The sequence below is a fragment of the Meriones unguiculatus genome, chromosome 5 (assembly GCF_030254825.1).
Source record: "Meriones unguiculatus strain TT.TT164.6M chromosome 5, Bangor_MerUng_6.1, whole genome shotgun sequence".
NCBI classification, from domain to species: domain Eukaryota; kingdom Metazoa; phylum Chordata; class Mammalia; order Rodentia; family Muridae; genus Meriones; species Meriones unguiculatus.
Window position 1 is genome coordinate 52,413,584 of NC_083353.1, and position 20,763 is coordinate 52,434,346.

Consider the following 20,763-nt stretch of genomic DNA (forward strand, 5'->3'; position numbering starts at 1 on the left):
CTCACACCCCACACCCTAAGGCATCTCTTCTGCCACTGCCCCATGCCCTAAGGCCTCTCTCCTGCTCCAGCAGGGAGACTCTGCTCTTGGGGATGGACACAATGGGGTGAACACTTCAATCGTTTGCTGAGTGCCTGCTGGCTAGTGAGGGTGATGTGACTAATGGCAAGAAAGGGACACCAAGCTAGGTTGCCTGGGCACTTCCTAGCCGACTACTAACCACTGGACCTCTCTAGCCCCACATCCCTCAGTCATGCACCAAAACAGTGCAGAAAAGACTGAGTCTGCCATGGACACTCATGGAGTTTTTCTCATCTTTATTCTCTATGCAATACGGTCTGACAGCCACTCAGAAGCACTTACAGCACATTAGATGCTGTAAGTCACCCAGGTATAACTGAAAGCACTCAAAGGAGATGGAAGACAATGTCATTCCATTGTCCTTAGGAGACTCGAATATCCTCAGATACCAAAGAACCACCTCTAGCTGTGTGAGCTTGGGCAGAATGCCACCTTCTGCTCATCTGTGTTGTGAGCCAACCCCACCTCGAGTACTATTAAGATCATCCAATGGGACAAGTGTATGGAGCATATACTATAGAGCAAGTACCACAGAACCGGAATCTACTGTGCCAGGCCAGGTGTCAGCCTAGTTGCTGAAAGGCAGTAGCTTCAGGAACAAGCATGTGTCAGTAAGACAGGCCACAAACATGGTACTTGAGCGTGAGTGTGACACCTGTGCTGCCAGTGACCTGGGAACCACAGATCAACATGCTCCACAGATGAAGAGTAGAGGTGGTTCCCTCACAAGGCTCCAGCAGGCCTGTTAAGAGCCTGAGGCCTCCTGACCCATCAGGCTCCCGCCTCACCTGAGTCCCAGTCCTCATTCGTGTGATCGGGGCACGGATCCTCACTGCCTGGAGCTGCAGCACCTCTACTTCCACGTGATCCTAAGAAAAGAGCTGGGGTTCAGACTACCTGGGGTGTCAAGAACTCTCCAAGGGAAGGAGGCATCTGCCTAGCCTCAAGGCACCAGCAGCATACTCATTTGCCTGAGAAGGTATTGCTTTGGAGATGGCTTACTCCATGGGACCAGCCTTTTCTTCTCCCACACCCTGCGAGTCCAAGCCTGGTCCTAGACCTGCAGCGCTATCCTATTTAATCCAGCTGCTGCAGGTCAGCATCATAGGATGGGGACTTGCTCTTCTCTAGGCTGGAGAAGAGCAGCTGGATTTGCTCTTCTCTAGGCTGGGTGGACCCCTCAGACACTCCCAACTCCATACTCAGCTTATCTGCTTCTCTGACTCACCAATATAGAAGAATGAGTAGAGGAACCAAGTCACATCTGATGGCAGCAGGCTTTACACCTCCCTTTATCCTTAGCCCCATACATAATTAATCTGACCAAAGACTAACTGCACTGGCTTCTTCAGATGCTGCTAACTAATAGGAGATTTGGGCTAATATGTTTTTTAGACCTTTGCATATTGCACATGTGAAGTCCACATTTCTTCTCTGCTGTGGTGGTATGAGAACAGCTTCCAAAGACTACTATACTGAATGCCTCGTCCCCCAGTTGGTGGAACTGTTTGGGAAGAACTAAAAGATATGGCCTTGTTGAAGGATGTATGTCACTGTGGGTGGATTCTGAGGTTTCAAAGGCCCATTCCACTTCCAGTCTCTCACTCTTGGCCTTGTGGTTGTGGCTAAGATGTATGCTCGTAGCTGCTATGCCAGCACCATGCCTGCCTGCCTGCCTGCTGTCATGTTCCCTGTCATGATGGAGATGGACTCACACTCTGAAATCAAGCAAACCCCCAATTAAATGTTTTAAGGGTTGCCTTCGTCATGGTCATGGAAACAGAAAAGTAACTAAGACATCTACTTAGTGCCATTATTTAGGGAATTGCTTGCTTCATAGGAAGGGCCCAGTAGGTCCTTTTCCCTGATCTTTCTCATTGTTCAGTTCCAGCTGTTTCTGAACCACCCCTTGGCCTTGGGATGCTAGTGTGTTCAGGATTAGACAGATGGAGCCAGCAGCATCTGATAGATTCATATGCCCAGTGTGGAAGTGGAAACTATAGGCTGAGCTTCTCAGAATAGCTGGGGACATGACCTCCACACCCTCCCAAAGACTATGAGGAGACAGGTGAAGGAGAGGCCCAGCAAGGTGAGAACAGAGACAAGGCACATCTGGGGGTAACAGGACAAGAGCAGACAGAAGGCCATGGGGAGGGCCAGGGCAAGAGTAGAAAGCCACAGGAGGGCCAGGGCTGTACTTTCTGCTTGATGGGAAGAGAAAAAAAGGGGCCTGTTTCTGAAGTCAGTCTTTTCTACAGAAAGAAAAGAGCAGGGCATCCTGAGGACTTTCATTTTACTCTCTGGGATGTCTACATGAATCCGGCACCACCAGGAATGTTTTATATGCTCAGCGCTTCCTTGCCATCTCCACAAAAATCGATACATAAAACTGGGATGGCTGCCTCTGCCATTCAAAAAGACTTTGTGGTTTAACTTGGATTCTTGGAGGCAGATACTAAAACTGCTAGAAGAAGGAGCCAATCAATAAACTCAATGTCGGATCAAAGTCAGCCTCAGGGAACCAGGACTATCAGGCCCATGGGGGTGGCTACTCATTAGGCCCCCAGGCATGTGCTTAGATGCTCCCAGTGTACAGCTGTACAGGCTACCCATAAGGGACCTCCTGGAGGGATAGGATGACTGAGACTTAAATAAACTACTTGTCACTGCACACCACATGAGCCCTCCTGTGAGCAGAACCACAGGAGCCTTCCAAGTTGCCTGTGTGAGCCACCGTGGCAAAGGAGGTGATGGTGGGGAATCCAGATGCCCTTCTGGTTTTATCATCAGGCCTTCTTGGGAGTAGAAATAATCCCCACTGCAATCCTGAAAGAGAAGCTGTCAACCTTTGAAAACTGACTTTGACCTGTTGTCAGCAATCCCACTGGTGTAGTTGGGGGAAAGCCTCCAGGGGAAGACGACTGCTTCAACTGAGGCTCAAGCTTCCCTGCTGGCCATAAAAAAAAGCCCACCAAAGAGCCTAGATAGCCAGAGCCAGTGGCCAGTGGTTAAGAAAGAGATGAGCAGATGACTAAACTATAAATTCAGGTCCAAAATTACTGGTGGCCATACACCATGCTTCTAGCACCCAGCCATGAATCCAGGAAAATACTTGTTACACGCAGCATTTCGTCAGGACAGACCCCTTCCATCCCATCACCATGTGCTCAGGACACACTACACACAGTGCACAAAAGGACCAAGAGCTCTGACCTCAGGTAGTCCTGAGCCAAGGCTCTGAATCACAACAGCCATGGGCCACTAGCAGGCTCATCACACAACTCATCTGCAAAGGGGGAGGGTAGCAAAACAAACTGATGAATCCAAAGTACAGAGATCAGTGTTCCCCAGCACAAGTATCCTCGTTATACACCACAGAGCTTGTGGGATGGAGATACTAAGGATCTTATCCCAGAGAACAGCTGGAAGAACCTAGGAGGCCCAGTTAGAGAAGAGACATCTCAGGTCTGGGTGTCCTCAGGAGACAGAGTCAAACCCAGCAGAAATCTGGCCACACCAAAACTCCCAAGAGCCAGTCCTTAACGGCACATGAGATACCTGAGAGACAATGATGACCTTGCCAGTCTCAGCATCCACTGCCTGCACGACCCCCAGCACAGAGCCGTTGCCAACCATGAGCCCACGCACCAGCCCAGCGCTGCTCACTGCTGCCACACGTTCATTGTTGATGGAGAAGAGGATGTTGGACTGAGGCTGGGGGCCACCCTCGGAGGTGATCTGAGAAGTAAGAAACAGTGGCTTTGTCAGCACCCACCATGTTGAAGAGCCCTCACATCCCAAAAGGTTGAGGGTGCCGACAGTAAAGGCCTGTTTAGACTTGCAATGGCTCCTACCTGCATCATGGCTCCAATGATCAGTGTCACCTTCCTGGGTATCAATCTGAATGGGGGGAAGACCTGGATGTGGAGACAGAAGAGAAAAAGGACTGGCAACTGCTAGCTGACATTGGTTGCCATGGTATACACTGAACTTGGAGTATGAGGGTAAATGGCAGGGGCTGGGCTACCAGGCAGTGCTGGAGAAAACTATGACCACAGAAAAGACCCCTGATTTCTTGGTGCAGGTCTCAACCAGTGGGCCTCAACCAACAGCACTTCCTGATGGGGTTCTGAGGACCTGTCAGGAATTCTCTGGTCTGATCTACCTGAGACCCATAGACCCGGAGGCAGGTCCCTGCGATCTAAGGCCACATAAGCCCTCTGATAATTGAGGTGTCTTTTGAAGTTGTGACTGGTTCAGGAGTCTCCAGAATCCTGACTCCTCTTTGAAGAGCTGCTTCTGGCACTATTGAAAACAAATTGTCTTGGAATAGGGCTATATTTCAACAGCTGCGCTACTTTCCTGCAAGAAGGGCTCACAGGCAGTCAGTAGCCAAAGTGGACACCCCATCTCTGTAGCATCCTTGCCCCACAGCCCCCACAAGTTCCTGCTTGTCAAGCATGTAAGAAGTGCTTTAAGGAGAGCGTGGAGACTGCTCTGTGCTGAGAATTAGTCTCGGTTAGGCTGCGCTATTTATAGGCAGAAACGAATTCCTCACCACCAGTAGGAAGAAGGCACACTTCCATCTGGAGGCACAAACCGCCTCTGCCTGCTTCTGAAGGCAGATCAATGAAGCCTGCCAACCCTGTGTGGCCGAGGCCTGAAGAAGACTGTGCTGTTGCTGCTGCTAGTGGATACCTAGTAATTCTTGGGTAAGGTAGACTGACCCTAGCTGCCCTGACGCTGGCTGCTCTGACCTCTGCCTACAGTGGGGTGCCTGTGAAAACCTAGATGCAGGACAGCGTAAATCATACTGAGATGGTATAGGGGCCTCAGAGCTGAGCTGCTCCTGAATGACATGCCTCAGGAAGCCCCCTTCTCACTGCCTGACAAGCCCTGGCTGGTGCTCATGGGCCCCCTGGACTGGGCTAAGGCTCAAACTGATTATAGGAATTAGCTCTACACAAGCTAAAAATCAGTCTATGGCTTCTGGAAAGAACATCTGCCTGTCCCTTTGCCATGGGACAATGCACAGCATTTCTCTGAACTGCCTGGACCCCTCTGGTCCAGAAAAAAGAAGGAAGTTAACACCTCAAGTCATTCACTCCCTCTGGTTCTGCATCTAACTGCTGCTATTCACATACTTGGGAGCTGGTGACTATGTCTTCTGCTCAGAGGACATGATAAGGCACAGATTTCAATGTGGCTTCTCCTTGTAGCTGAAATCCTAGTCTGTTACCATAATGACAGGTCCAACCAAGATGCAGCCCACACAGAGAAAAAGGAGAACTACCTCAATTTGTTGTGGGGTGGAGCTGACTCTTTGCCCAGATTTGTCCGTTACACTTGCAGACAGACTGGTCTGACCAATGGCCACACCTTGAACAAGGAATGTGGCCGTGTAGTTGTCTAGAGCTTCATCCAGAGCCCTGGGATAAAAAGACAGTCTTGGAATGAGAAGAGCTGCTTGAGAGGCTACGATGGGAGTCAGTCCCATCCCCAGGACACCCTTCCCCTGACTCCTGTGAGGACTTACACCAGCGTGATTATCTGGGAGGCGGCTCGCAGCTTGAGGTCCATAAAGGTGAAGTACTTGGCCAGAAAAGGCTTCTTGTAGAAGTCCAACACACGTACGTAGGCCTTCACTGCCTTCCCGATCTCCACCTAAGGCACAGGCTCAGGTGGTCTCTCAGTGATCATTCCCCCAACATGTTGAACCCAACGCTTTCAGAAAGAGCATTACCAATCTCCAGCTTAGAGCTTGGGAACTGGGGACAGGTCACCCATAATGATGTCTGGGCTTTGCCAATCAATGAGTGGAAAATGATCAGGAGGGTTAGGAAGTAGGAGGCTTGGCCGTAGCATGAAGAATGGACTCCACGCTCTACTAGTGGGCAACTAATAGAATTAGGGAGACAGGGCACAGCGGTGCTCAATGTCCAAGCAGCTCACATTTATGCAAACTATCAGTAGGCACATTAAGAAAGGAGGGTCCAGAGAGCCTACTGAAGAGGGATCTAGTGAGCAAGCTCGAGAGAAGCTAGCTGTGGTGGCACTCAGGAGAGGCTGAGGCAGGAGGACACTGGGCTAAAGGTTATCTTGAGATACCTAGCCAACCTGTCTCCATGAGAAAATACTCAGGAATATCTGAGGCTGGGTAATAGAACCTTAGCTTTTGAGCTAATGATGCTTTTTAGCTATGAAATCTAAACTGCCTGAAAATCCCTTTTTCAACGACTAACCTTTTCATCAGCACAGGAAAATGGGACTGGGAAGTATGCTCTGAAAGCCTAGCTTAAGCCACCTCAGCTCTAAATCAGATTCCCACTCACATAAGAGGGAAACCTAGGTTTGTTGTTTATTCATTTCACGGGAGCACTTGGCAGTACTGTGTTTTACTCATTTGCCCCTGAAATTCCCAAGAAGCATTATCCTACATTCTGGGGCAAAACTCCATGCTCAGCAAGGTAGTGGCAGACTGGTGAATAACCTATGTGAACCAGAGGACATGCATTCCCAAATCAACGCTAACTCAGTCAATCCTGCAGACAGAATTTACTGCCAAGCTTTCCTGGTGACAACTGAGATGAAGAAATATAGCAGGGACATCAGCTTGCACTGTCCACAAGAAGTACGGGAGTCAGAGATGACAACATAAGTTCGGCCATTCTGGAGGGGACGGAGTGGTCAGGACTCAGGGGGAAAAGCAAAGGACACAAGGAAACACCTCCCAGCACACACTATCCCTGCTTTATGTACATCAGCAGAGAGGAGGCCACGTGGAGAAGCATCTACTGACCTTGTCCACCACTCGGACGTAGAGCTCCTGGATGTCGGAGACATGAATGACGGCCTTTGCTGGGGTTGGGAAGGCCAGGCACAAGTCATGAACCATGACAGTTGATGAGCCTGGGAGCAGAGGGTGCACCTGAAAAGCAGAGGTGGACAGGGTCACAATATTGCAGGCCCCATCTCTGTTCAGGGGCCATTAGCAGTATCTTGCCTCCTGAGATGCCAATACCCAGGAACTACATGGCCAGAACTTTAAAAAAGTGGACAGAGAAGATCCTCTGCCACCTCTCCTCTGCATGAACTGCCGATGGGGTATTACTGCCAGGGGGACCTCCAACAGCATTCATCTAACTTTATGAATCTTACAAAAAACGGGGGGGAGGGATTTGATCAAAGTATGATGGATGAGGACACACAGTAACCTGGAGGAAGAAGATTCAAACCCCGGATGGCCTGGCCAGATGGCTCTAATAACAGCAGCACACCCGTTGGAGTCTCATGTGAAGCTCCAAGTCAGAAGCTGGGAGAACTGGGGACAGCTGCTTCCAAAGAGAGCTCACTTCTGTACTCACAGCATAAGAGACCTGAGAACAGACCACCCAAGTCACCCACTCCTGGCCTCCTGCAGGTCTACCCATCTCTGCAACCCTGCTTTGCTTGAAGTCATGATCAGTAAAGAAGTTCTAGGTGAATGAACAAACACAAGCTTGAATTTCCTAGTTAGCTCCCAGAGCAACCTTTTATCCTTCCTCACCCATGCAGCCCCAGAGATTCTCCTAAGCAACTGCAGCTCCAAGCACTGGCCCAGATGCAGTGGCTCCTCGGAGGAAACATCTGACTATCAAATATGGACTTGTCACAACATGTCCCCTAGGCATGTGTTTCAGCTGGGTGACTTCTGAGACTGAGCAGGCAGGGGGAGGGCAGGGAGCCCGTGACTGACTTTGCGATTACACTCTGTCACAGTGGGGCTTGGGGGTATAAATGCATTCAGCAAGCAGCTCAGCATTTGCAAAGTTCCAATACCAAGAATTTGTGTGTTGGGATGCGGAGCAGGGTTGGTATAGGTTCTCCCCCAAAGGGAAATAACCAACTTTCTGCCTCTTCCCCAGGCCCTCAGGTGCTGGCTTCAACTTCAAGCCTCACTTCCCTCACTGGATAGGCATGGTCTTCCCTCCACTGGGCTGACTTCCCCTTATCCCTGATGGGATTTTTTCTGTTAGCCTTTCCCCTCCATGATGACCTCCTTACCTTCCAGAAGACTTACACAGAGCCTGAGGTCTGGCAGCCTACACCCAACCTCCATGCCTTAATTAGACAAAGGCCCATAGCTTTGAATGAACTAGTTTGGCTAAAAATGGGAATTTCTGAAGAACTATGCCGAGAACATAGACTCTATGGATTCCACGTCTCAAAGGCAGGGTGGAAACAGCCTGAAGGGAAGCTAGAGATCCAATCCAAGTAGCTTAGTTCCCAATACAGGGGCACTGCCTCCTTCACAGAAAAACAAGTTCTACACATCTAGAACAGGAGCAAAGGAGAGGAGAGGGACTGACAGGGAAAGGCTAAGCTGAGAAAGGCCTAAGCCCACAGGTAGCTAGGTAGGCTCACAGGTAGCTAGGAGTTGACAAAATTGGAAAGCTGGGCTAAGCTGCTACATGCAGGTGTAGCTGAGCTCCAGGGTATATCCAAGCAGATGAGGTATGCCTGGCTTATTTAATATGATGGCTTAAAGTAGATTAACAAAGATCCCAGGATAGGAATCATACTTACATTCCAAAATGATGGCTGTGGGGATTTGAGCTGTTGCTGCTAGCCAGCCTGGCATTAAATATGGGTGGAGAAGCTACCACTCATCTGGCTTTGCTGTGGATAGTTATTATACTTTCCCTAAAGAAAGCTCATGCAAAATTACATGGAGGAATGAGCACCTCAGAATCAGACCTAGGCCCTGGTCTGATGCTCATGCAAGAGCTGCTGCCATCAGGAGCTGGCATGTCCTCTATAACCTGAGGAAATTACACAGTGCACACACTAGCAGACCCACATGGGCAATGCAGGCCTGAGTGGTTTTCTTTTTCATGTTTCCCTCTGTCCTTCAAAAAACGAAGTCACTTTGCACATTTTAAACAAAGGCATAAAATGGCAGTGGGGAAATCAATTCCTTTTCCACTTGGCTTCCCAGAGGATGGACGTTTAGCCACCTTCCGGATGACAGAACAGGAGGACAGAGCCAGGCTACACGTAAGGAAGTGGCGTGGTTTGGCCTGCTCTACTCCTGGACTTACTCCAGCTCACTTTCCCTGTAACGAAGCTTTGAGTCTGGAATATAAAGTCACTTTGCAGACAAAGAATCAGCATGGAGGGAAGTAGAGAGCTGACCACTAGCTGGGGACCCTAGATCACTCCTCACCAGACTGTGTAGGTGGCTTATACTTCTCAAGAGTCTGTTACCACATGCTTCTTGATGGACATTCAGAACAGAGAAGGGGCAGTGGGAATGTCTGGAATGAGTTCTCATTTCCAAGTGTTGGCCATGCCACTGAGAATATCATCAAGTACTGAGCCCAAGGGAAAGTCCTGTCATCAATTTGGAGACGATGAATGCATTATTGCTCATTAAGAAACTGTATGGCCTATGAGCTCACCAGCCCTGCCTTCCTGGGCTCCATTCACACTTCAAAGTTGTTTTGGCAGGTGACATTTTCAGATGAATAAGGCTCCTAGCAATATTTCTGACCACCACAGGGACCATTAGCTTCTCTCTCTTCTGATGAGCTCATCAAAGCCATGAAGCAGGCCAAGATACCATGCAAAAGGACTGGGACCCATATCTGGAGTCTCTCACCCGGCAGTCTACAGGGATGACTAGAGCTCATATGAAGACCACAGGTATCCAGGAGTCAGCCTGGAGAAAACTTCATGCTGTGGTCAGCTCTGCCAGTTCCCCAAAAGTGAGATCAGAAGCTAGGCACCACACCATCAACAGCCAGCCTCACAGAAGATGTGGAACACCTGAGTTCAAGCCACACAACCATCACCTCCTACTAACTCATCCCCATTATGCATCTGCGTATGTCCCAGGGTATCATGGCTGGCCACACAGTGCAGTAATGAGGAGAAGCATGACTGTGGCTCACCAGAGCAGAGCCTGGGAGCCTTAGTCCTTGTTACCACCATACTCTGCCCTAGAGCTTTCTCAAATGAACACAGCAAAAAGAAGTGTCAAGTGCTCAGGGCACACCAAACTCTTAGTGACAGGCTGAGCTCAGAGGACTCATGAAATATGAGGAACGGTTGAGAAGGAAGAAACTCTTAAGTTTAAATCAGGTAAACACTCTTTCATGCAAACCAGCCAAAAATGAAATAAAGGTCCCTTGCAGAGGTCCTGGGGGCTGTGTGAGCAAAACTAATCAGCCCTGCTCAGCCTGGAGCTCATTGTGTGGGCATGAAAATCTCCACCACAGCCTGCTGTATGCAACATGCATTCACATCTCTTTCAAAGACAATGAGAAGCCAACTACAAACACACAGGAACCGCTGTGGAGCCTCAACTGCCTATCAATAGGGAAGAACGAAGCATTGTCTAGGAGCTACGTGAGAACGGCTGTGGACTTTCTTGTCTGTGAAGGAGAGAGATGAGAATGCTGCTAATTAGCAGCTGCAAAATGCCAAAGAAATGTGCAAATGTGTCCTTCAGAGACAGCCCTCGGAAGGAAGCTGGGAGCACCCGTCACAGCCCATCAACACTCTGAAAGATCCTGCAGGTTCCGGAGAAGGAGAAGGAAATAGGAGCAGATTTCCCCTTGAAGCAATTGGAGGAGAAAGCGGAAACCCAAGGTCAGTGTTCCATGGAACACTCAGAAGGCCTGCCTCCAATGCTGCTTCCCAGGGTACCAGGCTGGCCATGGGACAGAATGGTTCCAGCCCACTGTAACCCTGTGAAGATGGGGGTACTGATATCTACAGAGATAACCCCAAAATAGCAGTATCTTAAGGAGCTCAGAGGTATTCTAAGGGAAACTGTAATGCTGGAATCCTTGAGCGTTTTAAAACAAAGGTTCCAGTTTGGGTTTTAAAACAAAGGTTCCAGTTTCTATTTGACCACCTCCAGATATGGTATACTCACTACCTATATACACAGCTTCTATTTGAACATCTCCAGATATGGTGCTCTCACTACCTATACACAGAGCCAAGCCCCAAATTGACTCTCAAGAGCACTTGGATGAAAGTTATTTTTTCTGGCCATAGGTTTACCCTCATCTTACTCTGGAAGGGCAACCTGGGAGGGTAGGGAGCTGGAGAGATGGCTCAGAGATCAAGAGCACTGGCTGCTCTTCCAGAGGTCCCAAGTTCAATTCCCAGCAACCACAAGGTGGCTCACAACCATCTATTATGAGATCTGGTGCCCTCTTCTGGCCTGCAGGCAGAGCACTGTATACTAATAAATAAATCTTGAAAAAAACAAAACAAAAGAAAAAAAAAAAGCAACCTGACTAAGAGGAACTATTGCTGGTTGCTGTAGCAACAGATATACCTCTCCTGATTTCAAAATTCCCTTCTTCTTGATAGCGGCAAGTTATTTTTAATCTCTTGAACACAAAGATAAGTTAAATTTCCAGATGTGTGGATAAATTTCAACTAAAGCTTTTCCTTCTAGTGTCAAGCTTTGACAAGGCACACTCACATAGAAGGCTGTACAACTATTCCTTACTTTATAAAGGGAACAAATGAAAACGCTTGGGAAAAGTATGGGTACCACACCTACAGTTCCAGCTACTCAGAAGGCTGGGATAGGAGGAGCACTTGAACCAAGAAGTTAAAGGTCAGCCAGGAAATTTAGGGATAGCCCACCAGCTGGAGAGATGGCTCATTGGTTAAGAGCAATGGCTGCTCTTCCAGAGGACAGGAATTCAATTTCCACCATTCACATGGTGGCTTAAACCATCTGTAACTCTCACTCCAGGGGATTTGATGCTCTTCTCTGGCTTCTGCAGACACTGCATACATGTGGTACACACATACATGCAGGCAAACACTCATACACTAAATAAAAAAAAAATCTTTTAAAAAAGGAACTAAAACACAGAAAATTAGAAAACATAGGCCTAACACATAAAAAGATAGTAAAGGAGGAACAGAAAAATGAACATCCTCCAAGCAATGAGCAGCTCCAGTGCCTCTTGAAATGCACTCAGTCACATCAGAGCTTGGGAAAAGGAGCATCCTAAAGGTGCCTTCGAATCTACCAGCAGCATGTATAAACAAGTCCTTCTACAGCTGCTATGACCAATTCCCACAGGCCCTAATTCAGCTGAATTTGATGCTTCCCTGCAGACGGACACAGAGTTTGCTGACTACTAATGTCATCAGTATCACATGTTAGTCAGCCTGGCACAGAGCTGAATTAGAACACAGGTAAGAACCGAGAGTGAGGTGCACCCACAGCACTCCCCTCAGCTACCTGCCTCCTTTTCCTCTCACCTGGCTTCTCTGATGCTCTCTCTTCATTAGTTCTAAACAAGATACAGAGATGGCTATTTTTTAACCTGAATCCGGCAGCACCACACACATACTTACTCAGAAACATGTCCTTAGGTTCCTCAGCTCAATGAAGAGCCGGCAGGAACTCTCCTAGATCTACAATGGTCTGCACTACCACCATCTATATGCCTGTGAGCACCTTTGTACAGGAGCTAGTCTCTGCCTAGGCAATCATAAAAGACAAAGGAGATGTACCGGGCATCTGCTCTAAGTCTGGTGTCTACTAGACCAGCAGCAGAAAGACCCATGACAACCTCGACATGTCTGTGACCAGAGCCCTACAACATGGCCACACTCCTTTACCAGTGTTCAAGGGTGACCTGAATGGTGGGAGCAGAGATTTACTATCTGAGCAAGGGAACAATATCACTGCCCAACACCCTCACCTCACACTCACAGGCAAAGAGAGAATTCCTGAGCAGAGGCAAGGCAGCATCAGGGAGATGCCCATTCCTTGTCTGCTGGAAGTTCTGGAAATCAGATGAACCCGTGGGGGAACTGAGTCTGTTTTCTCCCAGAGGCCTGATCTGCACCTACACTAGCAGAGACAAGGTAGGATAAGGGTGGGGTGAAGAATATTATCTGTCCTTATCCTCCAAACACACTTAAAAATACTTAAAAAAAAAAAAAAGTCAGGTATGGTGGTACACACATTTAATCCCAGCACTCAGGGAGGTAGAGGCAGGCAGATCTCTGTGAGTTCAAGGCCAGCCTGGTATACAAAGTGAGTTCCAGAACAACCAGGGCTACATGGAGAAACCCTGTCAAAACCAAAGCCAAAACTAAATTTTCAGCCTAGTCTAGAAGCCCCTTGGCTACTATCCTATCTCAGAAATCTGTAAAATGCCAACATCATACTTAGTGGTGGAAGGATGCAAGCTTTCTCTCCACAATCTAGAGCAACACAGTGGTGACTTTTCTCATACTTCTATTCAGTAATGTACTAGAGACTGTAGCCAGAACAAAATAAGGCAAGAAAAAGCAATTAAAACGTCCAAATTCAAAGGGAAGGAGTCCAACTACCTATATTCACACATGACATGATCACACACACACACACACACACACACACACACACACACACACTAAAACACTAAAGGGGCCTGGGGAATCACAGCCAGCCAGCCAGTCAATCAGCTGTCATAAGTTGAAGTCACATGCCCTCCATTGCAGCTTGGCCCGCCTCAGAGTCCAGGGTAAGCCTTGACTCTTTAGGAATGAGGTACGTACAACTTTCAACAGAGAAAGCAGAATTTGGGTTCAGAGCTGCCCAGTGGCAATGCCCTACCTGGCAAGTGCTGACCACTGTGTGAGTGGGTATCATTCTGGACCTCCTTTTAGGAAGAACTTCCTATTTAATGACTGCAGAGATACTGCATCAGACACAAGTGTGGACATTTAGGACAGTTCTCTGTCTCCATTCTTTGTCTCTATTAAGAAAAGAAAATTATAAGTATTGACAAGAATGAGGAGAAACTGGCACTCTTATCCACCACTGGCAGGATGGATCATGGGCAAACAGTGGTTCCTCAAAACCTTCTATGCAGTTACCATTCCTGGGCACATAAACAGAAATGAAATACGTATCCACACAAATAGTATACACAGGGCTGGAGAGATGGTTCAGCAGTTAAGAGCACTGGCTGCTCTTCCAGAGTAGCTGGTTGCAAATCCCAGATCCTACAAAAAGTTCACAACCATCTGTAACTCAAATTCCAGGAGATTTGACACCCTCTTCCAGGCGCGTACATTTTGTGCATTACATACATGCAAACACTTGTACTTACAAAAAAGTCTTTCAGAAAGACCCTCCTGTACACAAATGTTCACAGCAGCATTATTCTCAACAATAAAGACAAACTAGGGCAGGGAACACAGCTCAGGTGGTAGAGTGCCCACCTGGCATGCAGGAAATGCTGGGTTGGATTCCCAGCACCATACAAAAACAGGTGTGGTAGTGCGAACCTATAATCCCAGAAATGGAGAAGCAAGATCAGAAGATCAATTATCCTTTGCTAAAGGACATCCTCAGCTACACATCCAGCAGGGTGAAGTGGACACTCTGGAGAGGTAGGAGAGAGTGAAGAGAGAACTGGAGAAGCTTTGAAATGCAAGTTTTTTAGGGTTACCTCAAAGCCGCTTATGTAATAAAAGAATAATTAAAAGATGAATTGGAAGGTTGATTGAAAGGAAAGAATAGGTAATTAACAGTGCTGGTAATTGTAGATACAGAAGAGAAAGCAGAGGTGGCATGGGAATGGCAGAGGCTTCAGAGTGCCTCAGAATCTCAAGGCCCTGCTCAGTACACAGTGGGTGTTATTAAGAGTCAGTTTTTGGAATAATGTCAACCTGACTAGATAGCTGGGATCCCAATGCCCAAGCTTACCACAGCCACGCCCCGGGTGTCCTGGTAGGCCACCTTGATAGTGTCCAGAGTGCTTGTGTTGAGGAAGAAGTAGCCAGAGCCTTCTGTGATGTGGAGTTCTACCTGGAGGGAGATACGGGGATGAAAGCAGACAGGCTGAGTGGCACAGAGTACACGGCACCTTGTCTGAAAGGGTTGGGGAGGCAAAGGGTCATACCTGGACACCTGGATGGTTATAGATGGTCACTTCTTCTGGGCTGACCCTCACATCTTCTACAAGAATAAGCTCGATGGAGGCTGTCACGGGTACTAGAGGGTCATGCTGAAAAAGAAAGGACAACATTATTGGATCCAGAAGACCACAGACAACACCAGCTACCTCCAAGAAAAGCAAGGCTCGATGTTCCAGGTAATGTCCTCATTCCAGGAACAGAAACTTCAAGCAGTGTCGGTACCCAAGGGAGGCCTGAAAGGCAGAGAGCCTCAGAGAGGTCAGAACCATATATGAAGGTCTTTAGAGGGTGTCTGTGGGGCATGAGGCTCCAGTAGAGAGCTCAGTGAGGCTATTCAAAAGCTAACCGGTTCCTAGAAAAGTAAAAATAGAATGGGGTGAAGACATGTGGGATGGCCCTTCAGCAGGCCATCTCCTTCCAAATGGGGATAGCTTTCTCTCACCATCCAGACTCCTTAGAATGCAAACTCCCACCTTCCCTGCCCATGAGTATCTACAGCCTCCACACCAGTTCAGTAGCAGCTAGGGGGTGGTCTGACAGGGTGGGTCTCATCTAGACAGGACCATTCTTGGGAAAGCGTTCCAGTTCCTCACATGCACCCACTGGAACCCTCCACCCCAGAAGCAGCACATTTTCTTGAAGCCCCCAAGAAATGCTGGGGAAGGGAGAAGAATCAAGTAGAAGTGATCCCCAGCATGGAGGGTCAGGGCCCTCACACACCAGATAGAATCTACACAAAACAGGAGACATTCTGGCCTTGCCCATGGTCCCGCCCACTGTGTCCTCTGAGAGATACCGGCTGCTTCACTCTGGCTGCATTCAGGTGAGGCTGCTGGTAGCCAGTCGCTGTGACAGAGATGGCTGTGGTTCCTGATGCCTCATGAACTGCAACTGCCTGCAAACCTGAGGGCACAGATGGGAAACAAATGTTGGTCAGAAGCTACCCTGGGGCAACCTCATTCCGCTGCTGACTCTGTTTCAAGTTTAAAAACAGCTAACTGGGTTTGCTGAAGCTTTTAGTCCTGAAAAGGTTAGCAGACCCAAAACAGTTTTGAGGAAAGTTGAGAGGACAGGCTCAACACTGGGCTGCTGAGGAAGTTTGTCACTGCCACAGCATGTTCAAGGGACTTGGGACAGGAGATTTGTGTGTTCTGGATTCTGAGGCTCTGGTTTCTACCTCACATGCCTTTATGGGATTAAAGGAACACAGCTGGGTGTACCAACACAGGCCTGGGATCTTAGCATTCAACAAACAGGAAGACCTCAAGTTTGAGACTGCACAGGAAGACTATGTCTCAAAAAACAAGAAAGAAAAAAAAAAAAAGAAAAAGAAACAGTAGACAGCTGTGGTGCTATATCTTTAATCCCATCCCTCAAGAGGTACAGGCATGTGGATCTCTGTGAATCTGAGGTCAGCCTGGTCTACATAGTGAGTTCTGGGCCAGGTAGTGCTACAGTGAAACTTGGTCTCAAAAGAAGGGGTTGGGGGACTGGAGATGAGCTCTCTACATTCAGCTCTGAATGAAGGGGAGCCCAGATACCTGAGGTCCTAGGCATTAGCTTAGGCAGGATCTTCCTACATGTCTGGGGCTTCCTCCATTTCCTCCAGCCCCGGGCCCTCTGGCTAAAGACCTGGCTCACCATGTAGTTTCTTTTGGCCATTCCCATCAGCCTGGGATACCAGCTGCATGGGCTGGTCAGGTTCAATGCTGGCCAATGATGGCCGGGAGGACTCCCATTGGATGCTCAGAGAGCTGAAATTATCGAATCGTCGGCCCTGTTGGTCATAGGCACCCAGGTCTAACAGAGGATTGCGGTGACTGGATACTGGAACCTAAAAGAAACAATGATCAGATGCTGTGAAAACACCCAGGACTCTCACGCTACTGTCTGTTACAGGTATGCCATGAAGCAAGCAGATTCCCTTGTGGGCTCAGAAAGTACTAATTGAAGGGGTTGAGATGAACCACAAACCAATGCTCAGGAATTCCACCACTAAAATACCCAAAGCCCTGTTCAAAATGGCTCCTGCTTCTCTATAGGCAATAAAGATCCCCTTCTTCCCTAAGAAAATGACACAGGGGGTATATGGCAAGGAAACAGCCAAGCACAGGCAGGAGCATCTTCCAAGTCTACACTGACCCTTGGCTCCAGCCCTTCCTGCCTAGGGCCTCCATCTTTGGCCGTTCCAGTCAGGGTAGGAAGCAGAATCCATCTGCCTATATTTTCTTTTAAGAAAAGATTTTTTTTTCTTTTAGATTTACTTATTTTATATGTATGAGTGTTTTGCCTGGATGTACAGATGTACAACACATGTTTGCAGAGGCCAGAAGAGGGTACCAGATCCCTTAGAACTGGAGTTATGGATGGTTGTGAACCACCATGTGGGTGCTGAGAGCAGATTCCAGTTCTCTATAAGAACAAGTCCCTTTAACCACTGAGCCATCTCTTTAGCCCCAGGATTCTCTTCTAAATATTAATCCTGTACTATTGTTTTGGAGAGACAAATTTACACTGAAGTGGTGAAATGGGCTCGGCTCTAGCACAATTTATAACTGATCTAATCCATTAGGCACAGCCCAGAAGGAAGCACTGTCCTTTCTCACCTAAAGGTAACTATCACAGAGCCTGGCCAGTGAGATGTGGCAAGTAATTTGTGACAATCCTGGGGCACCCTTTGAGGGAGGCCTAAGCACAATCTCTCTGCACAATGGCTCCTAGTGATGGACTCCCTAAGACTGTTACACTGCATGGGCAAGAGCTGAGCTTAATTGCAGTTAAAATGTGGGGCTATAGGGGTGGAGGCTGTTACTGTGGCATGGCCATCCTGACTGATGTTGCCATCAAGCTCTCTGCATCTACCTCCAGGATCCCTCTCCCTGTTCTTCTAGCTCTCCTCATTTCAGACCAGACCTAACCAAGTGTGCTAGCAGTTCGGCTCTTCACCTGGGCACATCAAGGGTTTTAATTGGGCAGGACACAAGCTGGGGAGCTCTGAGTATGGGCAGGAGTTGCAGAGATCTATCCCCAGACATCTCACTCTTTTCTCCCAAACTCTGATAGAAAATCAGTGCTTTCCCAGAAAAGACATCAGCTCTCTGCAAGCATTGCCTGCAGGCTGACTGGAACATGCCACTTTTACAAAATGGAAAGCTGTGGCTCAGCCACTTTACAGAACTTGCTCACAGTCTCACAGGTTTAAGGCAGAACACCATGGATTCTCCAACCCATGACTTCCTATGACTTTGATTTCTCCTTGGGCACCATCAGCTCGACCCAATCCTGGACTAATTAGTGTTCACCCCCACCCCCTACACAAGTAGCATCCAAGCTTGGTGAGAGGAACATTGACTAGCCTTCCTGGAGGCCCTGGTCTGACTGCAGTCTGTCATTCCCACTGGTTGACTCTGTTCTGGTATCTCACCTTGCCAATAATTTACTCTGCAAACATGTCCTAGGTGGCCTTTGGATTGGAGAGCTATAAAATTAAATTGATACTGCACCCAGATGCACCTCGGGGATATATCTTCTTCAAGGTCCCCTAATGAGACCATAAATCCCAGAGGGCATGCCTGAGTGGCTGGCTCATGGCTCAGGAACTCAAGGACTGATGGATCACATGGCAGTTCTGTGTCCAAGGCCCATTACTTCTTGCTGACATCAACGACACATAGTACATTCTGAGTCAAGCTCTGCAGTCACGCCATTACCTTTCAGTCCACAGCAGCTCTGGGCTAACCCAAGCTGGCTGAAGACAGCCCAGGAACCCCTTGCTCAGCTTCTCACCAATGCTTAAAGACAAGGAAAACACATTTCTATCTGATTTGGGTTTTGCCCTGCTGCAGCTCAGTAGCACAGACTGCCCAACATGAAGGCCCCTGCTATCCAGGTTAGCATCTACTCGCCATGCTCTTGCTATCTTAGTGTGTCCCTCAGTTTACATAAGGGTGCCTTCCAGAGGGACTCAGGGACAGTGTGCTCCTTACTTGCCCAAGGTTGTTTGCTGAGCTACTGGCAGAAGCCAAGCTCTCTATTCTGGTGACTATCAGAAACTAAACCAGGCAAGCAAATTCTACAGTGATAGGTCACTGTGGAGGTTCTTGGGAGTAGGGGAAGTGGGAGGGGATCAGCTACACTGAGGTAAGTACATCTTTAAGTGCAGCCGAAGACAAAGGAGAATCTGGATAAAGAAATGAGGCAAGTCAGAGCAGGGGCAGTGGGGGCAGGCAAGGGCACGGGGGCCAAAGATGGGAAAGTGACAAGCTCAGTTCAGCCTATCTAAGTCCCAAGCACTGATAGCAGGTAGGGGGAATGACAAGGCATTCAAGCAAGAAAGGCATAGGGTCACTGGTAAGAGTAGCCAGAGACCAGGGAATCAGGCCCCCACAGGCTACAGAAGGGGCTTGGCCTTCTCACTGAGCCCAACTGTAAGCCACAGGCAGTTCTAAGCAGAAAATACTGAATATATAATGGCTACACTCTGGACTCTGCATCTGGTCACATATCCCACCATTGCTGGTCTCTGTCACCACCAATGGTCGGTTCCCACAGCAGGTGGGGCTTGAACACAAGCCAATGATCCTGAGTGCTGGGTTCACTGTGGAACTTCTGCACCAGCTCTTACTCCTTACCTCTGGTGGGTGATCCAGCAGGCAGATATTTCCTGAGAATCCAAACTTAACACATTGCTGTTCCCTCTACCAAGGACAATTACACAAAACACATGTAAAATGAAAGGTAAAAATGCAGACAAACCAGGCAGAGAGAGAGAGAGAGAGAGAGAGAGACAGGTGATGCAGGCTCTCACACATATGATCTCACAGAAGCAGAATAGAGCCGGTGAGGGTCACTAGAGGCTGGGAAGAGAGGGGAGGGGCAAGAGGATGGGAAGCAGCTCTGAGTACAGGGAGCAGTAAGCTTTGGGTTCTGCAATTCAGGGGGCCAACTAGATACCAGAATAATACAGCACAAAAACATCGACAGGGGAACAGTCTGAAGCCTCCTCCCAACACAAGAGAACCATCGATGCTTGAGAGGGAGGGGTCCCCATCCTGATTTGAGAGCTCACATTACATACACACATGGAATCAATCACAGTGCATGCCACAATGTCAACAAATACGTCAATATTATGTCAACAAAAAGCTTAAAGGGCTTGAAGCAGGTAACAAGTACAGGACGTTTTCTGAACAATCCAAGACAGAGAAGTCTTTTCCAGAGCACCCCAATCTGAGGCCAGAAAAAAGACAATCATTCACTCTTCAGCAGACACTGGGGCTGAGCCATCTGCAGGCCCTGACCTGCATCCCATCTCCTTGATGAGCGGGGGCAAGATACATACTCTACAGAATCTCCATGGGCTCAGTGGAGAGTGTACAGAAGCTGTACCTCTTACTCTAAACCACCCTTACTTGCCCAAGTGAAGCATGTGGAGGAGATAAGTTCAAGTATGTGGAGTGGTCAGTCTCAGCTCTGGTGAGGCAAAAGGGCCAGAAAAGGCAGAACCATCCCACAGATCCACACCAGAGCATGAGGATAAACAGCTGAGCTTAACTCCAACAGGAGATGAAGGTTGGTCTTCAAGCCCCAGGCATTACAGCTGTGCAGCTCCCCTAACCAAGCTTTGGATAGATGGGTACGGATCAAAGCTGTCCTTCAGCCACCAGAGACTCAGCTCTCAAAGCACATGTCCCACACCTGTGGACACACTCAGAATCAGAAGGTTCCTTCAGGTTCGCAGGGAGC

The 20,763-nt window shown here is 48.4% G+C and overlaps 1 protein-coding gene across 1 annotated transcript in view; it reads right to left on the reverse strand.

The window, feature by feature from the left end:
* Positions 1-20,763, reverse strand: part of Nup210 (nucleoporin 210) — a 99,648-nt gene that overhangs the window by 22,199 nt on the left and 56,686 nt on the right. Inside the window, exons 17-26 of the mRNA XM_021639284.2 lie at positions 16,660-16,852; positions 15,815-15,921; positions 15,003-15,107; positions 14,807-14,908; positions 6,881-7,009; positions 5,618-5,745; positions 5,375-5,510; positions 3,936-3,998; positions 3,640-3,819; positions 870-950 (exon numbers count right to left, since the gene is read on the reverse strand). Of these exons, the coding sequence (XP_021494959.1) occupies positions 870-950; positions 3,640-3,819; positions 3,936-3,998; positions 5,375-5,510; positions 5,618-5,745; positions 6,881-7,009; positions 14,807-14,908; positions 15,003-15,107; positions 15,815-15,921; positions 16,660-16,852 (1,224 nt within the window). The remainder of the gene's footprint in view (positions 1-869; positions 951-3,639; positions 3,820-3,935; positions 3,999-5,374; positions 5,511-5,617; positions 5,746-6,880; positions 7,010-14,806; positions 14,909-15,002; positions 15,108-15,814; positions 15,922-16,659; positions 16,853-20,763) is intronic.